At 35.3% G+C, this 25,506-nt stretch overlaps 5 protein-coding genes and 1 long non-coding RNA gene across 10 annotated transcripts; 3 read left to right on the top strand and 3 right to left on the bottom strand.

Annotated features, from left to right (window-relative positions):
* On the top strand, positions 4,445-6,289 carry LOC104713906 (probable WRKY transcription factor 17). The gene is made up of 3 exons (XM_010431137.2): positions 4,445-5,229; positions 5,657-5,785; positions 5,878-6,289. The coding sequence occupies exons 1-3, from the start codon at positions 4,544-4,546 to the stop codon at positions 6,062-6,064; spliced, it is 1,002 nt and encodes a 333-aa protein (XP_010429439.1). The 5' UTR covers positions 4,445-4,543; the 3' UTR covers positions 6,065-6,289.
* Positions 7,310-8,697, bottom strand: LOC104713905 (GDSL esterase/lipase At2g24560). Its single transcript, XM_010431136.2, has 3 exons — positions 8,054-8,697; positions 7,705-7,963; positions 7,310-7,580 (listed from the first exon to the last, which is right to left on the bottom strand). The coding sequence occupies exons 1-3, from the start codon at positions 8,681-8,683 to the stop codon at positions 7,390-7,392; spliced, it is 1,080 nt and encodes a 359-aa protein (XP_010429438.1). The 5' UTR covers positions 8,684-8,697; the 3' UTR covers positions 7,310-7,389.
* Positions 11,843-14,093, top strand: LOC109126277. 5 transcript variants are annotated; one of them, XR_002033325.1, is made up of 4 exons: positions 11,843-12,038; positions 12,148-12,194; positions 12,318-12,368; positions 12,474-14,093. It is a non-coding gene; the product is annotated as an uncharacterized LOC109126277 (long non-coding RNA). The 5 variants fall into 5 exon arrangements; XR_002033326.1 differs by having other exon boundaries at positions 11,843-12,194; positions 12,474-12,752; positions 12,876-14,093; XR_002033328.1 differs by having other exon boundaries at positions 11,843-12,194; positions 12,474-12,994; positions 13,098-14,093.
* LOC104713904 lies at positions 15,416-16,893 on the top strand. The gene is made up of 2 exons (XM_010431134.2): positions 15,416-15,944; positions 16,304-16,893. The coding sequence occupies exons 1-2, from the start codon at positions 15,619-15,621 to the stop codon at positions 16,716-16,718; spliced, it is 741 nt and encodes a 246-aa protein (XP_010429436.1). The 5' UTR covers positions 15,416-15,618; the 3' UTR covers positions 16,719-16,893.
* Positions 19,433-22,610, bottom strand: LOC104713900 (F-box protein AFR-like). The gene has a single exon (XM_019229573.1). It carries the CDS (start codon positions 20,596-20,598, stop codon positions 19,468-19,470), a length of 1,131 nt encoding a protein of 376 aa, XP_019085118.1. The 5' UTR covers positions 20,599-22,610; the 3' UTR covers positions 19,433-19,467.
* On the bottom strand, positions 22,789-25,506 carry LOC104713903. Its single transcript, XM_010431132.2, has 2 exons — positions 25,291-25,506; positions 22,789-24,947 (listed from the first exon to the last, which is right to left on the bottom strand). Exon 2 carries the CDS (start codon positions 24,572-24,574, stop codon positions 23,315-23,317), a length of 1,260 nt encoding a protein of 419 aa, XP_010429434.1. The 5' UTR covers positions 24,575-24,947; positions 25,291-25,506; the 3' UTR covers positions 22,789-23,314.

Genomic DNA, 25,506 nt, shown 5'->3' with positions numbered 1-25,506 from the left:
GAGAAAAAGACAGTTTCTAGAATTCCTGGTGCAAAATAGCAATAGTAAACATTAATCTTAGTTTCAAAACTTGATCCTCGGATAAAACAAACAACCCCCCAAGTAGAACGGGTTGACTCAGATGGCATATGACACAATAATACTAGATGATATATATTATTTGGCACTGACAATATTATTAGTTTGTTATTTGTTAAAGCCACGATAAGATAAGTTAGGTGTGGATTTGAAGGAAATATGATATTGTGTGCAGATAAGAATGACAAATATAAAGAAATGGTGAATGTTTTATGTATTGGTCGAACCAAAAGAATCAAATCCTCAACCAAATCATCTTACGTGATACGACCAGTGGCTTGGGGCATTATTTTAAGTTCATTTTGCAAGAAAAGTCAAGTAACCAGATGAATACCCTTTTACTTTCACGTGCCAACAAATTGATTCAATTACTGATTTGAATGGTGTAAACGGAAAAGATGGTGTGGATTAAACATATCCAAATTATCAGATAAATAAATGTTATTAGCATGGAATAAGTACAGATTAAATAGATTACATGATACATATTTATATGTTCAAACATAGAAAAAAAAATGGAAGATATGATGCATAATTGTTCAATTAATATTAAATAAATTATACATATTATTAAAGTAATTATAAAATCTAACATTGTTATCTAAGCTTTCAACTTTTTAGGGTTCAATTTTTTTTTTTTTTAATCAATAACTTACAGTATAAAGGTCTGAATCAGTGTGGTGACATAACGACGGTACTAAGTACTAACACAAAACTTTAATAACTTTAATAACTTTAGTAACTTTAATAACAAAAAAAATTATAGAAATAGTTGAACCAATTTTAATAACTTTCATGAGTCTTTACGAAGTTACTCTATAATTTTTAAAACTTTCAAGATGGTCTATGAGTGTATATATCCATATAGTAACAGTTGATAACATTAAAACGCAAACTGTTACTTATCTCGCTCGTAGATGTAAATAAATAATTTATCTCGTAGAGGTAGGTTTGTTACATAACTTACATTGACTTCTACAAGCTTAAAGTAAGACCAAATCTTTTTTGCCGTATCTTTGGCATGAATAAAGCCAATTCTTCTCGAATGAATAGCAATAATTATCATACATCATCATGGTTAATGGCTTCTATATTGTTTAGTATTAAAGAAATATCTACATTTTTCTTTCATCCACTAACTAATAATTAAACTTTCAACTCGACATATAGTATACTATTTAATATAGCCCGTATATATACCATTATAAAAACACATAGTGGTTGGAACACGTATAATTTAAGAAAAAAAGAAAATGAAGCTTCGTTTGAACCGTATTAATTGATAAATGCAATACTACAATACAACATGCAAATTAACCAACATGGCAACATGTGTCTCTTTACCTGAAAACAAAACGATTCAAATACGCCAGTATTTCTTTCCACTGGTTTGGTTAATACAGTATATCGGAATTTTATTTTTGTAACCCTTCTACAGAAAAATAAACGCTTAGAACATTTTTAAGTATGTATTTATGTTTATTTACTATGAAACTATAGCAGATACATTTTTTTTTGTAATCTTAGATTTAATTTTATAAATTCTTGAGAGGACGTCAAAAACCGTTTTCAAAAAGAAATAAAAAAAAAGGGATGTAAAAGTTTATAAAATCAGAAATGAAAACAATAAAAATGGTTTAAAAAATATAAGCAGACGTGCACGACAATCATATATTAGTCGGTTAGGTCAACGGATTCCCATGTCGCCAATTTATAATGCATTCCGTTGACAAATGCTTAAAAATGTTTCAAATACACATTCTTGAGGTCTGTTTTGCACACATAACACGTAATATACATATACATATTTAAAAATGACATAATTAAAACATAAACCAAGAAGACTAGAAACAACAAGAAAGCATTGATGCAATGTTAATTTTTTCTGTTTTAGTAATCAGTAACAATAGACATAACATTTTTATAAGCATGGTTTCATCAACACCGGTGGTCGGCTCTGTACTCCGGCATCGAACGGCTTCTTTAGCGTTGATGGCTGGCTTTTCTCTAGTGATTTTACCGCTCATTTCTTGGGCGATATTCCGCTACTTTTGGATCCGGTTTTTTCCGGATTTAGTTTTTTTTTTTGTTTCTCTCCTTGGATTTCAATTGTGTATCGGTTTCAATTAGTTTTAATTGCATATATCTCCTTTAATCTGAGTTTGTAATTCGCTAGTCCTCCCTTGTTTAAGGGGCTCGATTTGGTTGGGAGTTGTGGATTGGTGTCTCTCTTGGTTCTTTGGGATGATTTAGAAGCAATTAAAGCAATTGATGGTATAATTCATATGCCGACACTGGTTGGATAGAGGTAGTTTGTTTGTTTTGCAGGTTCAATGGCGGAAGCTTTTAAGAAAAAAAACCTTAAAGATTGAAAAGCTTATTCGAAGATGAAGAAGATTTTCAGATTGTGCTAAGTGGAGTCTTATTCTCATCAATCTAAACTGGGATCTTGCCTTTAAATCTTTGGGCAAAGAGTGAGATCGGTCGAGCAGTCAGTTTTCCGGCGATTTCGGCTGGAATAGTTGCTTTCCGGCGACACAGCAACTGCCGGAGATTGGAGATTTCCACCCTCTCGTCTTTCCACGTGTCTTTTTACATGTTCTCCAATAGCCACGTGTTATGTGCTGTATTTGAGCTTGCCATATCTAAGGGTTATCTTATTGGATTTTTGTTTTATTGGGTTTGTATTGTAGACTTGGTTTTTTTGGCTTGTAATGTTGGCCTATTAGGCTTCAATCAATAAAAGACACTTTTGTGAAAAAAAAAAAAAAAAATGGAATAAAGCTTCAAATTTGCTCTTTTATAATCATTTTAATTTCCTCCACTCCTAATTCAATTGTATTGGTTCCAATTTTTTTTAAAAAAAAGCTTTATGAGTCAGCCAAAAATGTCACGTGTCGGAACGTGGTAGAGTGTTTTGTTTAGGTTCTCAAAAACAAAAAACAAAAAAAGTTAAAAGAGAATAATAATATAGCAAAGAGTCAACTCCACAGTTCACAGATCCACCGTTGGATCAAACTTTTGGTAATCAACGGTCCAGATAATACTTAACCGGAATCACCCGGTTACCGAGGTGGTCAATACTTCTGTGTGTTTAAAAAAAAAGAATTGGGTCCATGTGATCACTTTTATTTTGATTTGTTTTTTTCTAAAAAAAATAAAATAGTCAGCTTTTGTTTTCCTACTTTGTCGTTATTCTTTGATTGCTGTTCTCAACTAGAGACTTGTAGACTATACTAATAAGATATAGTCAACGATTGTCGCTGTTACTATACTACCTTTAATCTCCATTAGTGATTCTTAATTATTCCACAATTTTTGTGTAGATTATTAATTAGGTAAATTAAAAGTCAAGAAAGGATTTGTTTTTCCTTTACTAATTTCTCAGTCAAGACGTTTTCTAGAAGCCTATGATATGAGGTTAGATGTAAAATTAGTAAACACCTATGCAAATTTTCTAATTACTTATTATATATTGTAGTTGAACAAATGTATTTGGATACAAAAGGAAGTCCGAGTCAAATGTTTATTATATATATATGATATGTGAACACTTCTAACATGCATATTGTTCATATATTTATTTTTGTCAATGCACTTCAAATAGTAATAATTCTAGAAACACATTGAAATAATATAGCATGCTGCAAACACGATTGTTTTGTATGTGTGTGCATATAATATTTGACAAGTTGTATGTGTTGATTTGACAATAAAAGTATACAAAAACAAAACTTAAAAATAAAAAACATGAATAACGCCTAAAACCTTGTCTGAATTCAAAACTAAATAAAATACAAAATAAAAAAAAGTCAAAATCTCCATTCTAATATTATTTCACAACTAGTAGTTGATACTTATATTTATTTTTTTCTGTCACAGCTAAAATCAACCCCATTGTTCATACAAATAAAAAAACAATTCATCACCTTTAATTTTAGATATGTTGACTTGAACTTGAAGACATAAACATAGCTGATAAAAGTAAAAATAGATATGAGAAAAAAGAGTATAATTTTTCTTATAAACAGTCACTTTAACGTTTTTTATTTGACTTTTTTTTTTTTTTGTAATTTCCTTTGAACATATATTTTCCAAATTCAAGTTTACGCACAACGATTCCTTTATTTTAAAGACACGATTTATAAAATTCTTGCTTTACACAAAAAGAGGACCCTACACACCTCAAAAACACAACAAGGAGACCAAACTTTGATTGCTTTATTCCATAGAAGTCTTCAACTTAATCTCAACCGTTAGATCAAAAATAAAAAAGAAAACAACGATTTGACTAAAACTCCACCATGTAGACCTACTCAACCGGTCACCCGGTCACACCCAATAACCCCATATATCACGCCATTCTCTCTTCTCCCATTACACTTTCGTTCTCTTTCTTTCTTTCATTCATCGAAAACAAAAACAAAACAAAACTTCACATTCAGATCTTCAATATTGTCTCATCATGACCGTTGATATCTTGCGTATACCGAAGATGGAAGATCAAACAGCTATACAAGAAGCTGCTTCACAAGGCTTACAAAGCATGGAACACTTGATCCGTGTCCTCTCTAACCGTTCTGAAGAACGTAACGTCGACTGTTCCGAAATCACTGATTTCACCGTTTCTAAGTTCAAGAAAGTCATCTCTCTTCTTGACCGTACCGGTCACGCTCGGTTTAGACGTGGTCCGGTTCATTCCCCTCCTCCTCCTCCCCCTTCATCTTCCTCCGCTCCTCCTCCTCCTCCACCGGCCAAAATAACGCCTCTTTCTCCGGTTCCGATTCAGATCTCTGCTCCAGTTAGTTTCGTTCAGTCACATCAACAAAGCGTGACGTTAGATTTCACTAGACCAAGCGTGTTTGGCGCTAAAACAAAGAGCTCGGAGGTGGTTGAGTTCGCTAAGGAGAGCTTTAGCGTATCATCTAATAACTCTTCTTTCATGTCTTCCGCTATCACCGGTGACGGAAGCGTCTCTAAAGGATCTTCGATCTTTCTCGCTCCGGCGGCTCCATTGCCTTCCTCAGCGAAACCGCCTCTTTCTGGTCTTCCTTATAGAAAGAGATGCTTTGAACATGATCACTCCGAGGACTTTTCCGGCAAGATCTCTGGCTCCGGCAACGGCAACGGCAAGTGCCACTGCAAGAAAAGGTATTGTTACGTCTCCACAATAAAGTAATAAACTAATGATTGGTTTGACTCGCCTAGTACTGTAGTAGTTTAATTGATTTGGTTTATTACTTCCTTCACCGGTTCGGTACGGTCTAAATTAATCATTTGCTTAACTAGCCTAGTAGACTAGTAGTAATTGATTTGGTTTGATACTTCTTAAACCGGTTTGGTACGGTCTAAAACCAATTGGTCAACGTACTTAGTAAAAGTCAACGACAGTAACTTAAACCCAAAAGCACGCCTGACAATGACTAGTTAGTGGTGCTGTCGTTTTATGTAACTGTAAACGAAGCTTTAAGTTATAAAAGTCTTTGTTTGACTTCTGACTTTAAACATTAAACCTGATGCACGTTGTTAATAAGTGATTTTTAACTAATTACGATTATTTGTTATTTTGATTTAATAGCCGGAAAAATCGGATGAAGAGAACCGTGAGAGTACCGGCGATAAGTGCAAAGATCGCCGATATACCACCGGACGAGTATTCATGGAGGAAGTACGGACAAAAACCGATCAAAGGCTCACCACATCCACGGTAACTTTCGTACACCATCGTCGCTATATCCACCGTTTGATTTGTTTGACTTAAGTGAGATGAGATCTAACGGTTGTTTTTGTTGGTTTCAGGGGTTATTACAAGTGTAGTACATTTAGAGGATGTCCAGCGAGGAAACACGTGGAACGAGCATTGGATGATTCGACGATGCTGATTGTGACTTACGAAGGAGAGCATCGCCACAACCAGTCAGCGATGATGCATGAGAATATGATGACTTCTCCTAGCGTGAGCGGTTTGGTATTTGGTTCGGCTTGAAGAAATTCTTAGTTTGGTAGATTTTGTAATATTTTGAGAAAATAGAGGGGTTGGTTTTGTAATTTTTTTTTTTTCCTAAACAACATTAGTTTTTAGATTTGTTTTAGTCTTTTGAATGGATTTTTAATCTTACTACCACCGAGAAAGAGAATGACAGAAAAATTCTTACTACAAAATATTTGTATTTTTTTCTTCTTCTTAAATCCTCGTTTCATATATTTTGAATGGTGTCATGTAAAAAAATGATGTTTAGCAAAGTAGTTGATCATATAAATGTGAATTTTTAGTTACTTACTCAATGATATGGTTTGTAATTTGTTACCATTACTCTATTTAATCTAGTTATTATTTGTGATGATTGACTTAGTGGAGGGTTAGACTTTTAGAATGGGGTTGTTAAAGCAAAGCTGACTATTATGTAGGTTTTAGAAAGTCAAAAAGAGATTTTCAATGAGTTGTTGGGGAGATATTGGATTTGGAGGTTGAACAATGAATTGAAGTGAATTAATGCGGATTTGAGGGTCAACGAAACCATTATGATGTTGGAAGACAAATAATTTGAGGAATAATATTAATATAATTTTCCATATTAATTTCAAGGAAAAATTGAAGATAAAGGATAAGTATTTATAGATTTGTCCAAATCCTCCTTGAACACTCTTAACTTTAAATTCCGCAACACTCTAATGACTGCCTATGGCTTTTGAAACCTTGGCAAAATAAAAACAAGGATTCAAATTTGAGAAGTCACTTTAAGTGTGAGTTCATGACAAGTGACAACCAGAGCTGCATCAAGTTTCTAAAACGTTTTCCAACTTGTTATAATGATGTTTCGGATCTCCCTGTCCAGAGTCTTGAAGATGGTGGTCGATGGGATTGAGAGCCGGTTGTGAACCAGGTTGTTCTACTGCTTCCATCATATATGGTAGATTGTAGCTTTGAAAGGCAATTTTCTTAAGAATAGACAGGTGTTTTGGAATATTCTTTGCTGGGTCCTAAAGGCTTTGCTCTATTCTCTTTTCAAATGCTATGACAATATGGATGAGGAACAGCTACAACGAATATACGAACACGACGGACTTACTATTACTTTTATTAACTATTTCTTCTTTTATATATGGCCTGATATATATACATTACTAATTGGTGTTCAAAAAGAAAAAAAAATGTATAAATTACTAATTTGATTGCCTGAAGATCTTTTTTGATTTAACTCAACTGATATTTCCATTCAATTTTTTTCAACAAGTGAAAAGTGAACTGATTTGGTAGTGTGAGTTGATATCCAGAAAATTTATATTGCCCATATAATTATGACATTGGACTTAGGCAAGCCATCCACGGATTTGAGTATCCAGTAAATTGGCCATATAATTGTAGGTAGCTTCCGAGGGATGAATCGAGTCAAAGAACAAAAACTCCGAGTGATTTCTACACGTTGGAGAAAAAGCATTACACATGAAGCTCGTCTCTAAATGCCCTGTTCCACAACATCCTCTCTTCGTCTCTTTAAACCCTGTTTTAGTTCCACGTTAATGAACATATAGTATAATTAGTTTTCAATACTATCACATGAGGTAACTTGCTGAACAAGAAAAGGTTCTCATAAGGTGAGTTGCTGGAAGATTGTATGTATATACCGTATTTGCTAGGGTTTTGCATCATGTCCATCATTGGGTCATAGACATTGGAGTAAAGGATTTTGCTTCCTTTAAGAGATGCTTCGATCTGAGGTAATAGCTTCTGAAGTTTCTGATTGTATAAGACAGAGTCTCGGTTCTCTTGTTCCAAGCAGAACCTTCGTGCGTTGTGGAATTTAGCAGTCATTTGAATCGGTAAACAACCCATTGGTGGTAAACCCCCAACCATAAATTTTCGGCAACCTAAACTGTAAAGCTCCTACACACATACCGTAAAAGATTAGCACAGACGGGTTAGAGACCCCTAATTAAAGCCTATAAACTAAGCCCTAAAAATTTAATGCATTACCTGCACGAAGTTGTCAAGCTTCTTAAGGACAAAGTCTTGGTAACCAGAAATGTAAGGGAACTCTAGACGCCTAGAAGGAATATCGTAATAATTCAAGATAAAATCGTTAGGACCTGCACTTATAACCACCAAGGCATTGTTTATGATCTCCATAGCTTTCTTGTCTCCTACGATACTTTTCAGACGAACAATGTAACTCTTGAACATCTTTGGCTGTTCCGAGATACGAATCGCTTGAGTGGAGAGACTGGTACGGTCATCGTAACCCGCACCAGCTGATGCAAAACAGACTCCGGTTACAATATCTTGGTCGGAGAGATTTGGTTGTAAGAAGGGAGGAACAAACTGTTTGATGTTGAGTTTTGTTGCGATAATGTCTGAGAAGATTTTCCCATTTGTGAATCTTCCACTGGGTTTGTGGTTTGGGAGATCAATTCCATAAGGAAGATGTCTAGCTTTGAAGATCGTTTGTGAGTGGTAGTTGTTGTTTCCTGTATCAACTGTTGAATCGCCAAAGATTAGAATCGCTGGGAATAACGGTTGCCTTGTGGTGTTTGCGGCTGTGTTGCAGGACGAGAGTAGTAGTGTTGCTATGAAGAGAGTGAAGGTTTTGGTTTTATAAGTCGACATTGTTTTTGATTTATTTGTTGTTTCTTGTGTTTTGATGTTTTTATGAGGAATGTGATGGTCAATTTTTTATTTATAAGGATTTCTATTGTGTAAGTTTGTTTGTTTTCTTTTTGCTTAAAAATAATGATTAAAGTGAAGATATTTGAATTTTATAGTCTAGTGACTGAAAATAAAATTATGGTCAAAAGAAATTATTTAGCGGTTTAACAATTGATAAGGTGAACAACAAAATCAAATAAGCAAACAAACTTGACTTGACTCTAAACTCTCTAATTATAAATTCTTGTTTTAGAAGAGGACCTACGTTAAAATAATTATTAGTGTACAATTTTCTTTAGATAAATCCAAATACTTGGGGAAGTGAAACTTATCATATTGGGATGCGTCGGTCTTTGGCTCCAGAAGTTGCTAAAAATTCGAGATCAGGTTTCACATTTCATTTGAGCTAAGAGGCATGCGATGGTAGTTTTCACTTTTGTCTGATTGTCAAAGAGTAAAATAATCGATATCACGGGTCTGTGTACTGACTGTCTAGTTCTCGTATTTTTGAAAGCTACACCACATGAATCTTCTTCTCCCTCTCTCGCAAAATAAGATATTCTTGTTGCCGACATCCATTGTCGGCCCTTAAATATAAGGCAGGTGATATGGTTGGGTTTGGGCCTCGAGATGTATATCTTAGGGGACCAAACATACATGCAACATATCTTCACTACACACAACTAGTTGGGTTAATTAGTATATATGTTCACTAGACAACTAGTTGGGTTAATTATTATTTGTATGGTGTCAAAATGGACGTTATCTGAATGGATTTGGATTCAAGTTTTTTTTTTTTTATGGGAGTATTTGATCTATTTAATTATTTTATGAATTCGAACTTAAATTTCATTTTTCAAAATTGTTAGATCTATTGGTTAAATGGGTTATTTTGGGTGTTGGGAGAAATTTTGGGCCAATTCCTCGGTGGAACTCGTCCAAGCACATGATGTTTTCTTTATCTGTTTTCAGCCAGCCTACCAATCCGATCATGTGTCTAGTAAACTCGTTTACTCTTCTTAAATAACTAACTCCACAACGTTCAAATGTTCTGTAGATATTAGAGTATCTTATCTCAAGCTTTGTATACTAAACCACCACTAACCAAAAATTCAGAGTAACTAGCTAACTGATTTGTTTCATCCTGACGCATGTTATAGCAGCCATGGATCGTCTAAAAGGATTCGATCCAGTCTGTAACCCCACTTCAACATTTATTTTACTTAAAACCCTTAAAAAAAAACTAAAAAGGCTAGGACCTCGAATCTAAGAAATAAGAAACAATAGCAGGATATGCAGCTAGGTATGAACAAAACCAATCTAAGAAATAAGTCCAAATTCCAATACAGCTAGGTAAGCAACATCTGTCAGTTATTGGGGAATGGTTGGTTTACTCGAGAACTGAGTAAATCAAATGGAATGTGGCAATTACTAGCTAACTGTAAAAATACGGCTGTTTAACTGAGAGGATATGCAGTCAAACGACCATATCAAGACCAATGACTATACGCGTACTAGTGGAATAAGAAACAATAGCAGGATACAATATATAGGAAATGGAGCCGCGTGATGATAAGCCATACCTAAGTTACGATAAGCCAGGATGAGTAGTTGAGTACGTTATAAATACTTTAATAAGAGGTTTACGATAAATGTTGTTTTAATGATAATTTAGAAAACGAACACACTAGCAAACAACAACACAGCTATAGCTAGTTCACATATTCGATTGATACAAGTCAAACTACCAATTCTTTTCAATATCATCTTCGTCAAGATTCTAAAGTCTTACAACGTAATTATAACCACAATTAAGGAGAGACATTAACATTATGCGCTAAACCGATTTTGTTAGTTAATTTAATAACATGAAGACAAAACAAAAAAAAATTAAAAATTGTTAATAGTCCACCATTAAACATTTTTTTAAAAATAAATTGCCAGAGGTAAAGCAAAACAGGAAGATACCCTTTAGACACAATTAATAGACTTTAACTTAGCCTCATTTCATAAACAAGATTATCACTTAAAGCGATAAGGTTAGAATTTATCTTATTGGTCTAATGATATCCTCCATCTTTAATTATAAGATCTATATTAACTCATGAATGAAACAAAACCTTACTGCTTTCAATTGCATTAGAAAAAAAGGGATTGGATCATACATTTTAATTAGATAAATAATTTGATCTCATGTGCTAATAATTTGATCCTAATACCTTTTTTTGGTTTATAACATGGATGACTCAGCAAAGTAATTTGCTAATTAATAAAAAAACGAAATATGTATTCGCATTTTGAACCAGTCAAAGCTCTTGGCTTCTCCACTAATCCAGCATTAACACTCTTTCTTCTAAATTTTTTAATTATAATATACTATCATTAACGATATTGGTTTAAAATTCTAATTGTACTAAAAAGTAAACGGGATAAGGTTTAATTTGTCCACTTGTAGTAAATTAATAATTTTAGATAGTACTTATATATATTTATCAATATAGTACTTTCCAAATAAAAACATAAAAGTAATCAATACACGAATATTTTTGTAATATCTTTTGACTTATTTAACACAAACAAAATCAGCATCTTTTTATTTCCCAAAACCAAATATAATCCATCCATCCGATCAAAAAAAATCATATCACTGTTCAAGATTTTATTTATTTATTTTCTTTTTCTCACATTTTTCTAAAAATCTCAAACATTTTTAACAATTTGGATAAGGTCGAGCGAGATATGGTGTGATAGCGACCACCGAACTTTCGGTACAACGACATGCATCAGATTAAAAATGAAACGGGAGACAGTAAACCGAAACGTCCGGCAAAAGTCCGAGATTTAAACCAATGTAAATCCGCCACGTCATTAAGACCGTGTCGAAGGCGTCAAAGTCGCCGTTAGCGTGCTTTGGACTATTCTATATTTAGAGCATGATTAGTGGGGAGTACTCACAAAGTTACTCCACTATTTGGGCCCCAAAATAATATTAAACAACCCAAAAATGGGTCCATTATCGAAGAATCGATACCCTGGGAAGGAGTTTGAGCAACACTTGAAGAACGCTACGTGGCGACTTGTGAATGGGTGTTTGTTAAATATAAAAGCGTTTTTTTTTTATTTTTTACTCATTTTCTTTTCTTTTCTTCCCCAAAGTCTCTCTCTCTTCTCTCTCGAGAACTCCGGCGAAAGAAATGGCGATTCATATGTAATCGGGAAAAGAAGAAAGAGAGAAGAATCGAGTTATCAATTGGATTAAGCAGTCTGCCCAAGTGATCTTCTTCATTCTTAAGGGTTTCGTTCCTATCCTTCTAGGGTTTGTTCTCTCTCTCTCTCAATCCAATTGCATCGCTCTGTTATTCTTTTTCTTAACGCGTCGCGTCTCTGATTTTTTTGTTTTGTTTCTTCGTCGTCTCTTGTTGCAGGTTTTTTAAAGCAAGTTTAATCTGATTGTCGCTCACACGGCCTCTAGGTGAGTTCCTCTTCTAGGATTTGGCTTTGATCTTTCGGTGATTGATTTATCGTGTTGCTTCCTCTGTTTTTTTTTTTACTAACTTGTTTCTTCTTCTTCTTCTTCTCCTTCTGTCTCTCGCAGGTGCTTTTTGGAAGCATGGCTTTCGTCTCTGAAATCTCAACTTCTTCTAGGGTTTGATCTCTAAATTGATTTCTATTACATAGGGTTTTTTTTTCATTCACTCGAATTCCTTATATTTACTCATATTTCTATTATTATATTTTTTTGTAAATCCAGATTGATTGATTGCGGAGGATAACTGTAGTATTGATCGATCGGCGATTGAGGAGGATACTAAGATCTCTCCCTGATGGTTTGATTGAGGAGGAGGGCACTAAGATCTTCTTGGGTTTTTATTCATTCTTGTCACTCTCTGTTTGATTTTAACGACTTCTTTTCTTTTTTGGGGGGGTCTCACTCTCTCTCTCTTTGTTGCAGGTCTTCTTTTGGAATTACTCCCGAACAGCAAGCTTTGTCAAAGGATGGATCACAACTAGCAGCAATATGAAGGGACAAGTAAGTTTGCAGCCATGAGCTTAGACTTGCTTATTATATATATGTCTTGTTATTTTGTTTCTTATCTCTTGTCTCTAGCTAACTTTTGGTATGCATGTTTTCTTTTCTTTTTTGTTGCATCAGCCTCAAGGATTTGTCTCTTGACTAGCAGATAAAGGCATCAATGGAGATGATGACTTGCCAAAGCGCAAGACCTTTTGTGGTTTCTGGGACTAAGATCTCTCGGTGATGGTTGAGAAAGAGTGGAGTCTTCTCTTTGTTTGTTTTCCTAATCTCTCCCATATTTACTCTCTTTTTTGATATAGTGAAATAACTGTTGATATGGCTTTTTTATTTTCCTCTTAGGAGTTGAAAAACCGACGACCATCATTGTGGCTTATGTAAGTTAACTGATTAACTATGTTCATCTCTCTTTCTTCTTTTACATGAATTTTGAGATTTACCAAGTTATACTACTAACCCTGCTTCTGATGATGTTTTCTCTTTCTAGTTTCAGCTGATTTGTGCACAGGCTCTTGGATTGCCATTAGAGCAGCCAAAGAGTGTAAACATGGAGAGGTTGCAAAAGGTGAAACTTCGTGGGGCTCTTTAAGCTCCTCTCGAAACCACCAGAGGTTTGCTTTTTATTATGAGATTATTCTGTTGTTCTTGTTAAGAGTACAATGTTTTTGTTTCTGTTTATGTGATTTATATTGACTATTTTTACATGTTTGTGCGAGGTCAAATGGAGATCATTTGGAATGATTATTCATGAAGCGGACTGCAGCGTTTTGGATTCTCTTATTTGAAAAGGTATGGTACGACAGCTTTCATATGTTGTTGATAGTTATTGTTTGCGATTGTGTGTTGGGATGAATTAGTGTTAGATTAGGTAATAGTCAAGTCAGGACATTGATGATTGCTTTTTTGTTTGTTGGAGTTCTTAAATACGAATAGTACTTGATTAGAGAGATACTTGTCGAGTAGGTTGTTTTAATGTAATAAATTTGTGGTTGTTGTAGTTAATTTACAACCATAAATTTGAAAACCCAAAACCACTTGAGCTCAATATAAACCCTCCATGTTAGCACTAACATAAACCATTAACTTTTTCTATACAAACCCTTTTCTTTTAACATCAGCTTTCACTAAAACAACCAATGGATCCTAGAAGCCTTATTCGTAATCCACATACATATTTTGTTGATCTTATGAATTCTCAAAAAGACTCTAACTCCCAAGATAATCCAATTCTTCCAAATACATTCTCTTCTCAGCCTGTCCACTTTACCCAAACCCTCTCTTCTCAGCCTGTCAACTTTACCCAAACCCTCTCTTCTCAGCCTGTCAACTGTGGGCCTAGATTCTCTTCTCAGCCGTTTCAGTTTAGGCCGGCATCTGAAGANAGAAGACCTACACCGGAAGACCTCCAACGATTACTGAATATTGGAGAACATCGCGGTTTCCCCGGAATGATAGGGAGCATAGATTGTATGCATTGGGAGTGGAAGAATTGTCCCACTGCATGGAAAGGACAATATACACGTGGATCTGGTAAACCGTCAATCGTACTAGAAGCTGTGGCATCACAAGATTTATGGATTTGGCACGCATTTTTTGGACCACCTGGTTCGTTAAATGATATCAACGTCTTGGACCGCTCCCCTGTGTTTGATGATATCCTAGAGGGCCGAGCTCCGAGAGTTAGATACGTTGTCAATGGACGGCAATACAAAATGGCGTACTACCTAACGGATGGTATCTATCCCAAATGGGCAACTTTCATCCAATCCATTACACTTCCACGTGGTCGAAAAGCAAAACTCTTTGATCAATGGCAAGAAGGATGTCGTAAAGATGTAGAGCGTGCATTTGGAGTCTTGCAAGCTCGATTTGCAATCGTGAAGAATCCCGCACTTTTTTGGGATAAAGGGAAAATAGGGAAAATAATGAGAGCATCTATCATCCTGCATAACATGATAGTGGAAGACGAACGACATGACTACAATTTCTACGATCCAGCGGAATTCCATCACGGAGAAGGAAGCGGAAGTTCTCATGTCGATTTATCATATTCTACAGATATCCCAACAAATCTACATAATATGATGGGCATTCGAAATGATGTTCATGATACACAAATGCATGATCTTTTGCAAAAAGACTTGATTGAGCATATCTGGCAAAAATTTGGTGCAACCGCACAATAAATCTTACTCCAAACTATGTTTAATATGTATAATATTTTGAATTTTATAAAATATGTTTACTATTCCGTATTTTGTAAAATATGTTTAAGTTTGTAAAATATTGTTTTCTATTTTATGTAATATAAAAAATTTAAATAATTGTTTTATCATTTTAGATAATTAAAGTTTGATAATTAATAAATCAAAATTAAAAAATTATTATTTAAATGTTTGAGTAACCTCTTTGTAGTTCTCTAGTAATAGGATAATTTTACTTAGGTTCTCTTAGAGTTACTTAACTTAATTTATGATTATTTATATAATTAATTAATGTAAGAGTAACCATGGTGGGTTACTCCACTAATGATGGTCTTAGGAACATGTGTGTGCGCGACCTCGTAAAAACATACGTATAATTATACATTTTTAATACAAATACGTAATCCGTATAATTATACGATATCGTCGTTATAAATACAAAATCAAGAATTTATTCTCTCTCTCTCTCTTGATCAGTGTTGTTGTTTTTGCATTTTCCTTTTATTTCTCTCTTCTTTTGTGTAATCGTTTCGAGGCAAATCAATATAATAAGTACTTAACCTGCGCCGGTTAAAGCTCTTAACCTACGCACACATCTCCGGCGATCTTGATCGGCTAGAGAAGAAGAGATCTTGATCATCGGGTAAAGATTGTTAGATATGGAGGTTATGGTGGGATCATCGTTTGGAATCGGCATGGCGGCGTACGTTAGAGATCGTGGCGGCGTTACGGCGGCGCAGGATAAGGCTGTTCAGACGGCTCTGTTTTTGGCTGATGAATCTGGACGCGGTGGATCTCAGATCGGGATCGGGTTGAGGATGAGTAAATCGCCGGAGGAATCGTCGGATAGCTCGTCGTCGTCGATCGGAGAGAGCAGTGAAAACGAGGAGGAGGAGGAGGAAGAGGACGACACCGTTTCGTATCGAGGAGGTGGAGGAACACTTGATTCGTTTAGTTCTTCTCTTGAAGACTCTCTTCCGATTAAGTAAGTTTTGAGTTTTGGTTTTCTTGAGTTCTTTGTCTTTTTCACTATGTTCTTCATTTGGTGAATCTTTAGTGATTTGGTTAAATCTTGAAACCCTTAAGTTAAAGATTATGATTTTTTGAGTTTTGGATCCTTTGTAATGATTCAAAGTTAGTTCTTGGTTTTGTTTGGTCTGAATATGAATATTGATGTTTGNACTTGAATGTCATTATAAGACATAATTTTGTAAATGTGCTTTTTAAAAAGCGAGTTATTATATTATAAATAATTTAATATATGGTTATATTTTTTGTTTTAATATATTTGGTTTCTTGAAATTCTTTCATATTATAGTGACANTTTGTTTTGTTTTGTTTCAGGAGAGGGTTGTCGAATCATTATGTCGGGAAATCGAAATCGTTTGGGAATTTAATGGAAGCAGCGAGCAACAACAACGCCAAGGATTTGGAGAAATTTGAGAATCCATTTAACAAGAGGAGGAGATTGGTTATAGCTAATAAGCTAAGGATGAGAGGAAGATCTATGTCTGCTTCGAATTTTTACTCGTGGCAAAACCCTAATTCTATGCCTTTACTTGCGTTACAAGAACCTAATGAAGATGATCATCATCATCATAATGATGAGTATGAGGATGAGGATGATGATGATGACCGTAGGAAGATGGCGATGATGATGATGAAGAATAAGAGAGATTTGATGGCTCAGACTCGAAGCTGTTTCTGTCTAAGTAGTTTGCAAGAGGAGGATGATGGTGATGTTGATGATGATGAATAAATCAAAATCAAGTATAACATTGGTTTCTCTTTAATACTTGGATTTTATTTGTTCTTCTCTTGTGAATTTGTTTGTTTTTAGAGGAAGTTTCCAGTGATAACAAAAGTGGTGGAAGATTTTATTTGTTAGGAATAATTATTATTAAATCTATTCATTAGTAGCAGCCTTAAGGACTTTTTTCATAATCTACAAAAGACAATACTTCTCCTTTCTTGGTGTGGATAATCTCAAGTTTTAAACAATATTAATATGACATTATGAACTGTATAAGAGGATAAGTTAGGTTGTCAAGAAAAAGATTAGGTCCCTAATATTTTCAGATACGCAAAGTAGTGATGTTGTGCCAAATATTTTAACCTATATTTTACCTTTTTATGTTTGTTTTGGTTATCGGAACTACAGTTCAATTATCTGGTTGGTTGCCGACATAAAGGAAGAACTTACAGATTAAGATCGTGCTAGAGTACGGGTTGAAATATATTTTATTTATATTGTAATTTTTATATAAAATAAAATTTATATGATTGTTTTTAAATGTTTTTTANTAGTCTACAAAATAATGTTGTGTACTTCCGTTTTATTATAAAGGGGATAATTTGTTGGTTAGAGTTTGCAAACCCAAAACTAAAAAGAAATAGTTGTTTTGGAAGAAAAATTCGAAACCAAGGAAATGTTAGATTTTGTAATACCCCCTTTGTATTTGAAATGATGATTTTTAAAAAATTTCACATAGATTAAGAAAACANTTTTGTATATTTTATATTTTAAAATAAAATTTTAATATGTTATATTAGGTGNATAATAACATATTTCTCATAACTATTAACCAATAGTAGTTCATCAAAATTTAAAATTTTTCAATTAATAAATCTTGAAATCTACAATTTCATAGCATTAATTAATAAAAAAATATAGAAAATCAATCTTTGTGATAAAAGATAAATTGCTAAAACATCATCTATTCTAATACAAAGAAAATTAATGTTTAGTCATAAATATATTTTTATTTATAATAACATATTTCTCATAACTATTAACCAATAGTAGTTCATCAAAATTTAAAATTTTTTAATTAATAAATCTTGAAATCTACAATTTCATAGCATTAATTAATAAAAAATATAGAAAATCAATCTTTGTGATAAAAGATAAATTGCTAAAACATCATCTATTCTAATACAAAGAATTGCTGACGTTTAAGAAAACGGTGGGCAAGAGAACTTGAGATCTTGGTACCAATGAGCAGTTGGTAAGTATACAATTCTTGATTAGATAACTTGTGATATTAATTAACAATTTTTTCCGTTTTAAAAGCCCAATATGTCTCTAAAAATGAGATTAGAAAATCCAATTATGCAAAATGAAGAGTTAGTTAGTAAAGTAAATTATTCACCCATAACAATTACATACTGAAATCTGTTAAATATTTCAACCCCATAAAGATGAAATTGAAGAAATATATGAAAGAATATTTGATTAACCAAATAAATTTTTATACCTAAATGCAAAAATAAGCATTAAATGTTCTTGTACAAAAAATACTCACATCATTTTATAAAAATTTATCATTTTTTAGTCCAATCATCGTTATGAGCATTTACTAATACTGGTTTTAAAATTTCTAATATTTTCACACTTCAATCAAAAAATTCTATTACTTTCACACTTCCTCATCTTTTACCACTCCAAATAATCATTTTGAACCACCCCAACTATTGTTAGTTTCGTTTAGGAAAAACGGCTTTTTCATACTCCCACAATAGCCTTATGTTGAATTAATACATTTGACTATTGATCTGGCCTAAACATACATTATGTTTCTGAATATTCGAATTCTGTACCCCAACTTCGAAATCAATACCCCAAGTATAAATGTTGTGCCATAACATACAAAAACGTGTTTATGGTCTAACTCTGTTAAACTTCCGTTTAATCAAAATGACGTGAATTCCAAATGTGCGCAGCGATTCAAAACGACGTCTTTTTGGGAAAATAGAAAATCTAATATTTTGGTCAAAACGACGTTGTTTTTTATTTCTGTCTCAAATCTCTTTTCCTCTCTCCCGATACTCTCTCTCGGCGGAGGAACCCGAAAATTTGGGCATTTTTAATTTCGGGTCAATCTGAAACTTTAGATTCTCTGTTTGGCCAAAATTTTAGATTTTCTGTTTTCTCAAAACGACGTCGTTTTGCATCACTGCGCACACGTGGAATCCACGTCATTTTGATTAAACGAAAGCTTAACAGAGTTAGACCATAAACACGTTTTTGTATGTTATGGCACAATATTTATACTTGAGATATTGATTTCGAAGTTGGGGTACAAAATTCAATAATTCAGAAACATAATGTATGTTTAGGCCAGATCAATAGTTAAATGTATGAATTCAACACAGTGCTATTGTGGAGGTATGAAAAAGCCGTTATTTCGTTTCGTTTACACTGTTTTAAAGTCATGGTCGATAATGTTAGTTTGTGATCCAATTCACTATATCTTTTTTTAAAAAAATTGACGTCATAAGTTGTTTTCTTTTTCATTTATTTTAAGATTAAATTATTTTCGTTAGTTCGAAGATGATGATTAATTAAGTCACCGGAAAAAAAAATGAGCAGACGAACTTCCAATCTCAAATTATTTGATATCAGATATTGTTTCTAAATTAAATTTGATTTTCATTCATTATATGTTAATTCTTGAATGATTTTTCTTTATATGATTCAAATCAAATAAATTTTTATAGAGACGAAATCAGACATACAGGACGTGGCAACTAGAAGGTGAAAAATGAACAAAACTTTGAGGAGACGAAACCATTCTCCACACAACACTAAATTCCCCATTTTCCCCCTCACTCACTCTCCCCTCGGCTACATTAAGCCCACCAGCCACCACAAACACACGACCGTCGTCAGCTCCCGTCACGGCGAAAGGCCGCCGCATCTTATCCCCAGGAAGCTTCTCACCACTCACGTACCTCCACGTATCGTCCTCCGAGAAATAAACCTTCATCGGGAAATCACCATGCTCCGATATCACAAACAGCCTACCACGGATCACGACGCTCACACCCGTCCACCCTTCTTTCATCCCACCGCTCATCTCACGCCACGTGTTTTCATCGGAGTCGTACACTTGTCCCATCGGTGGGAACATGAACGGCCACGCCCACCCTTCCGTCACGCACATCTCTTTCCCGATCACGGCTGAGTCATACTTGGCCAACACCATCGGCACTCTCTTCACAGACGTCCACGTGTCGGTTTCTGGATCGTACGATTCGACCTCCGTCGTCGCTTCTCCAAAACCGTCAACACTCCCACCAACGGCCATGATCTTACCGTTAACATTCCCGGCGTTAAAGTACGTTCTCGGATTCCTCATCGGAGAAATAAACGACCAGCGATTCGTCAAAGCGGTGTACACGACGGCGGAGCGGTTAGCATCTCCGCCGCCGAGGATAAAAAGCTTCCCCTGACGTGAACTCGACGAGCAGGAGAGCGCGTGAGGAGAAGAGATTTTGGTGAAAGAGTTTGGCATAGGAGGCAAGACGAACCAACGGCCAGATGCGAGGTCTAGGGATTGCCATTGAATCTTAGCCGTTGATTTGTTGAAAGCGAAGACGAAGAGGTAAGGAGAAGAGATGATGGAGAGAGATTGCTTGGAGAAGAGGAAACTAGGGTTTGTGATGGTTTTGTTCCATGAAGATGAAACAGAGCGAAACAGAGCATGGTATGGGTACGGAAGACGAAGAAGACAAAGCTCAGCGATCTCGTTTGGTAAACCTGGGATCAATGGCTGCGTTTTTGTTATTGTTTCTTCATCTTCTTCTTCGTGATCCTTAATGGTGTTAAGATTTGACCTAGTTTCTGATTCTGCCATTGTTGTTGAGATAGAGATTCAAGAAGATGAAATGGTATTGCTAAAATGTGAATGAAGAATTTGTAAAGATATAAAAAAAATTGTTAACTATGGGAAAAAGGGATACGAATCCATGAATGTAGTTGATTGAATGATGAAAGGGTCACATTCGCATAATTACGACATGGGACGGTGGATGGTTGAGAGTCTCGAGAAACTAGTGGTTACACATGAGTCCACGTTTGTGGTTTCTATGTAGAGACAAGTTTCAATATAGTTATGATTGCAGTTACTGTTTACAGACACAATTTTGTTTAGGAACATTTTTTTTTTAACATTGTTCTTGAAAGTCATGTTTGTTTGCTTATTTCTGTACCTTTTTGACTTGTGAGCCTATTTGGTTCTTTCGTATTACCAGAATTTGATCTTTAGATGAACTGATCTCTAAACCGTTCATGCTTTACATATGGAAACATGATTTCGATTATGATGTTGGGACTTGAGATACAAGTCTAGAAAAGACATTGAAGGTTCTTGGCCTACACAGAAAAAAGTAGCAGAGTTAGTGAAGATAAGACGGGGAGTGTAAGGGTAATAATGGTTGGGCGTAGGCATGACATCAAGTTCCAAAATTAGCAAGCAAGAGTTTTCCTTTTAGATTGAGAGATCAACTAATCTGTCAATACTCCTCTCTCTTCGGAGCTGTTCAGCACAATTTCGGATCTTGGATTCCTTAAGCTCATTGAGGTTCATCTATTACTATATTTGTCAAATCTGAGAAAAGAATTCATCATCTATATTTTACCTGAAGACTTCTCGTTTCACTGATCACATCATCGGAACTAGTAGCTCACTCAAGAAGAGTTATCAAAGTACCTGCGGTGACACCCTTATGGCCTTATGTTAGTTGTTACGACTCTAATCGCCAAAATTCCAGGTGAGTAATTTTTCAGCCCTTTCTCCTATCAATGATCATACTAATATCCCAAAACAATACAAGTCAAATCAAGTCTATCAATGAAACAAAGAGCCTAGGTTTGGAAGGTCTTCTTGACCAGGTATGGTAAACCTAACGGAATGTTTGTTAAACTTTTAAATAGAAACAAACACAAGTAATCTAACCCAAAAACTCTCATTTATTAAAACAGAATCAAAGTGACAAGAGTAGAGTAAAGCACCCAATAGATTTATCCTCTCTCCTTTGGCCTAACCCTACAAAATCTCCAAAGCAATTTCCAGCTAGGATAAGTCTCGCAAACCAAAGAGCTAATCCTTATTAGAATTAAACTTAAAGTAAAACGTTCCAGAAACAGGAGGTCCTAAATAATCTCCTAAATCACAATATTCAAGTATTCAATCCATTCATTTTTCCCTGTTTACACTGTAAGCACAGGAAAGCAGGACCAGTTAGAGATCAGTTCATCTGAAGAAAGAGCAAACTATCACATATGGAAACTAGTTGAAAGCAAATATCTGGATGCCACAGTTGTGAAGCGTAGAGTTTAGCATGCAAAGTATCATGTCAAAGAACCGCACACTAGAGTAGCCTCATATACATATATCCCAAAAAACATATTCTCTGTCATAATTTAAGCATGTTGAAAAGCTGTTTCATGGGTACAGAAATACAAAAGATGTAATAATGTTTCAAGAAGAACTCACCAGCAAGAATTGCCTGCTTCATCAGTCATGAATTCACTGTAGCAAGATTTCGTCCAACAAGTGAGAGACTTGCCAGAAGATGACTCCTGTGAAGCTCACATTCGCTAAGTTCTTCTACGTTGATATCTTTTAACACTGACTTACAGAACAAACATGTTCTAAGTAACATCATAGCCATTAAAGCTCATGGAATATGTAACACAACACCATCATGTATCCTATAAAGTTTTCACCCAAGTGACCACCATCAATAGGAAAAGCAAAAGGTCTCTACCAATTTTCGACAAATGACCACAGCATTTAATGCTTGGATCGGACAAGAAGCTGAAAGCAGAATTGGTAAGAGATTTATGAATCCTATAGCTTACAACATCAGAGATTTCCCCTTTATAGCTACAACTTCTTTAATAAAGTTTGATCGTTTCAGTCAATTCTTTCTATATACAGAGGAACAAAAACTCCAGGTAAAGTATATAATTAAATCTGGCGAAGAGTCTATGTACCAGACAGGAAACAACCAACAGTCAAAAACTAAGGAACGAGGCAATGTATTGTGGACTTCGTAAGAGAGAAAATTTCCATTAAAATGAGAAAACAAAAACGGATGTCAAATTTGTTATTAAGATATGAATTCTAAACAATGCTAAAAGACTAGGTTACATACAGAGCAAACTGCAGCTATTACATGATTGACATTGTACCTTGCACCGACTTGAAAGCACAGTATCTCTGCCAAAACTGTCAAGCTCAATTCCTTATTTGCCTCGGGTTTACACACAAAGCTCGAAACTCTTTGAGATTGCCAATTACCGCTAATCTTACAACATGGCAACCAACAACACGTATCTTTCTACGGTTCTTTGAGATTAGTTCCATTTTTGATAATCTACTAACTTGCTCTGAGTCTGCTGCTGCAGTCATAATGATGTGCTTTTCAGCTCAGAACTCATAACTTCATCTCTTTCTGGTTCATTATGGAACTACACAGTAAATCTTTTTGCATCCAAAAATTAGTTGTCCCCTTTTGGACAAGAGCAGGCTGAATCAGACAATATGTAACATCAACTTGCATGCATCACACCTCAAAGTCTTGTTCCTCGAAAGAACGCATGGAAATTTTCTCTCGGAGAAGTGGCCAGTTTTCGCCAAGGTGCTGTGGATTTAACTCCATGGCAGTTCTAAAATCAAGCAGAGACACAGAACGATGATCTTGTGTTACGTCAGAAGGCCCATTGGGAGTTTGTATTTGCAAACTATTACTTGGCCACACACCATTTACAACCTTGTTTTGACTCTGCTGCTTGTCTACAGTTTGTTTCCCAGGGTCACCATTATTGGACCGGGCTCCAACCAAATCAAAGCATGATTTCATCAGCTTCTTCAGATACACATCCAACATGCTATTCAACGTCTTAGCACACTCCATTGAAACCCCTTCAAGACCCTGTGCTACTGCAATATTCTCCATCCTTTTCTTTAGCATCTCTATATCAGGTAATCCACCACGGTCATAACAACTATTTACGTCAGCGCTGGTCGAAACAGGAACCGTTCTACGAGAGCCACCGACGCTAGCTGAACAAAAAGGTATCCCTAGAGGTGCAATCAAAGGACTCATTGATAGACTTAGCCTAGCCTGCTCTTCTTTATTTTCATCATCTCTCATAGATGATGCAGTTGCAACTTTTTCCTTATTTGGTATTATTCTCGGTTTCTCCACAGGACGAAGAAACTCACCATCTCTTTCATCAGCACCATATCTGCCTGATCTTTGATAATCAAATTGACTCAAATCCCCGTTTTCCATACCAACACTACTACCTCTATTGTCATCTCTACAACTTGGCTGATGCAACATATGTTCAACCTTCCCGTTTGACCCTAGTGGACTAGGCCTATCTCTGCTCTTCCTGTCACGCATTCCCGACCTAACTTTCCGTGGAGAGATGGGCAAAACCCCGTTGGACCATACAGCTTCATTCTGATGATTATGGTTAGGTATCAAAGATCCACTTTCTTCAGGACCATCTCTTCTACTCTGATAAGCATTAGCCAAAGGTTTAGTAGAATGACCAGCTTCATGATGATCTGGTGGTGGGGACTTGGCAACAGACGCATTTCTCAAGACCGAACGGATCAACTGGTTATGTAGTGAAAGATTCTCCCTCCCTAACAACCTCGAACATGTCTTATCAAACTCACTCTTAGTAAGCTTCTGACTTAGAAACCTGCCTAGATAATAAAAATACCTTCTCGATCTCTCAACCCCAATCTTCTTCACAATTTGCCCTTTCAATTCACCCAAATCAACCCTCTGATCTTGAGACCGTTGCATAATTACTCTCACCAAAACTTACTTTTTTTGTTTCTTCTTCTACAACAAAAACCAGATGTACAGTGGGGGAGAGTGCACAGACGCACTCTCTCAACTTCTATAGTCCTTCACACAAAGAAAATGCAAACTGATTTATGTACCTAAAGAAGTTCCCCTTTTTAGCAATTCCCAAATCCATACAATGCGAAGGTAACAAATCTCATCTTCCTCAGAACCAAAACCCTAAAGAACATATCCACAGACCAACTCACACAAAAGCCCTCAAAGTTTCAACCTTTCTGATTCAGTATTCAGAAAACCCTAGCTTTGAGGCCACCTTATCATACCACTCTCTCTCGAAGAAGAAACGAAGACTCTCGCCAACTCCACGAAACTGCACCAGCAAGAAAGACCCAACATTGTCAATCCCAATTAGAAAGAAAAATAAACTTTGAAATTTTCGGAATTTAACAGAAGTAAATCGAGATCAGTGAAGTTTCTAAAAGATCCAAGCTTTGGGAACAGAGCAAAGAGAAGACACGAATTGGGGTATCAAAAATTCGAATTGGATAAAGAGGAAACAAGGCAATGAGAAGAGAGACACAAGCTTGTAAGCAGACAAAACAAGTGTTTAGATATTTGATTCGAGAGCAAAAAAAGATTTGACCAGAATTATTTTCAGACATAAAGAACACAGGAGAAGAGATAGAACAAGTAAAAAAAAACTTCAGACCAACCTAAAATGAATCTTGTTCGGTTCCCTTAGTTCGTGTCTGTGTCTTCGATTGTATGAACCCAAAAATCTTGGATTCTCTTTTTGTGGCTTTCTCGTATTGCCGTCGGATTTGAATGTCTGAGCTTTTCGCTCTTCTTGAGTTAAAGCTTCGATCGCTGCTTATTGGGTTTCCTTAGTTTTTTTATTTTTCTGTCTTTTTTTTTTTTTTTCTTTTCTT

The sequence above is a fragment of the Camelina sativa genome, chromosome 9 (genome assembly GCF_000633955.1).
Source record: "Camelina sativa cultivar DH55 chromosome 9, Cs, whole genome shotgun sequence".
NCBI lineage: Eukaryota > Viridiplantae > Streptophyta > Magnoliopsida > Brassicales > Brassicaceae > Camelina > Camelina sativa.
This window is presented reverse-complemented; position numbering and strand designations above follow the sequence as displayed.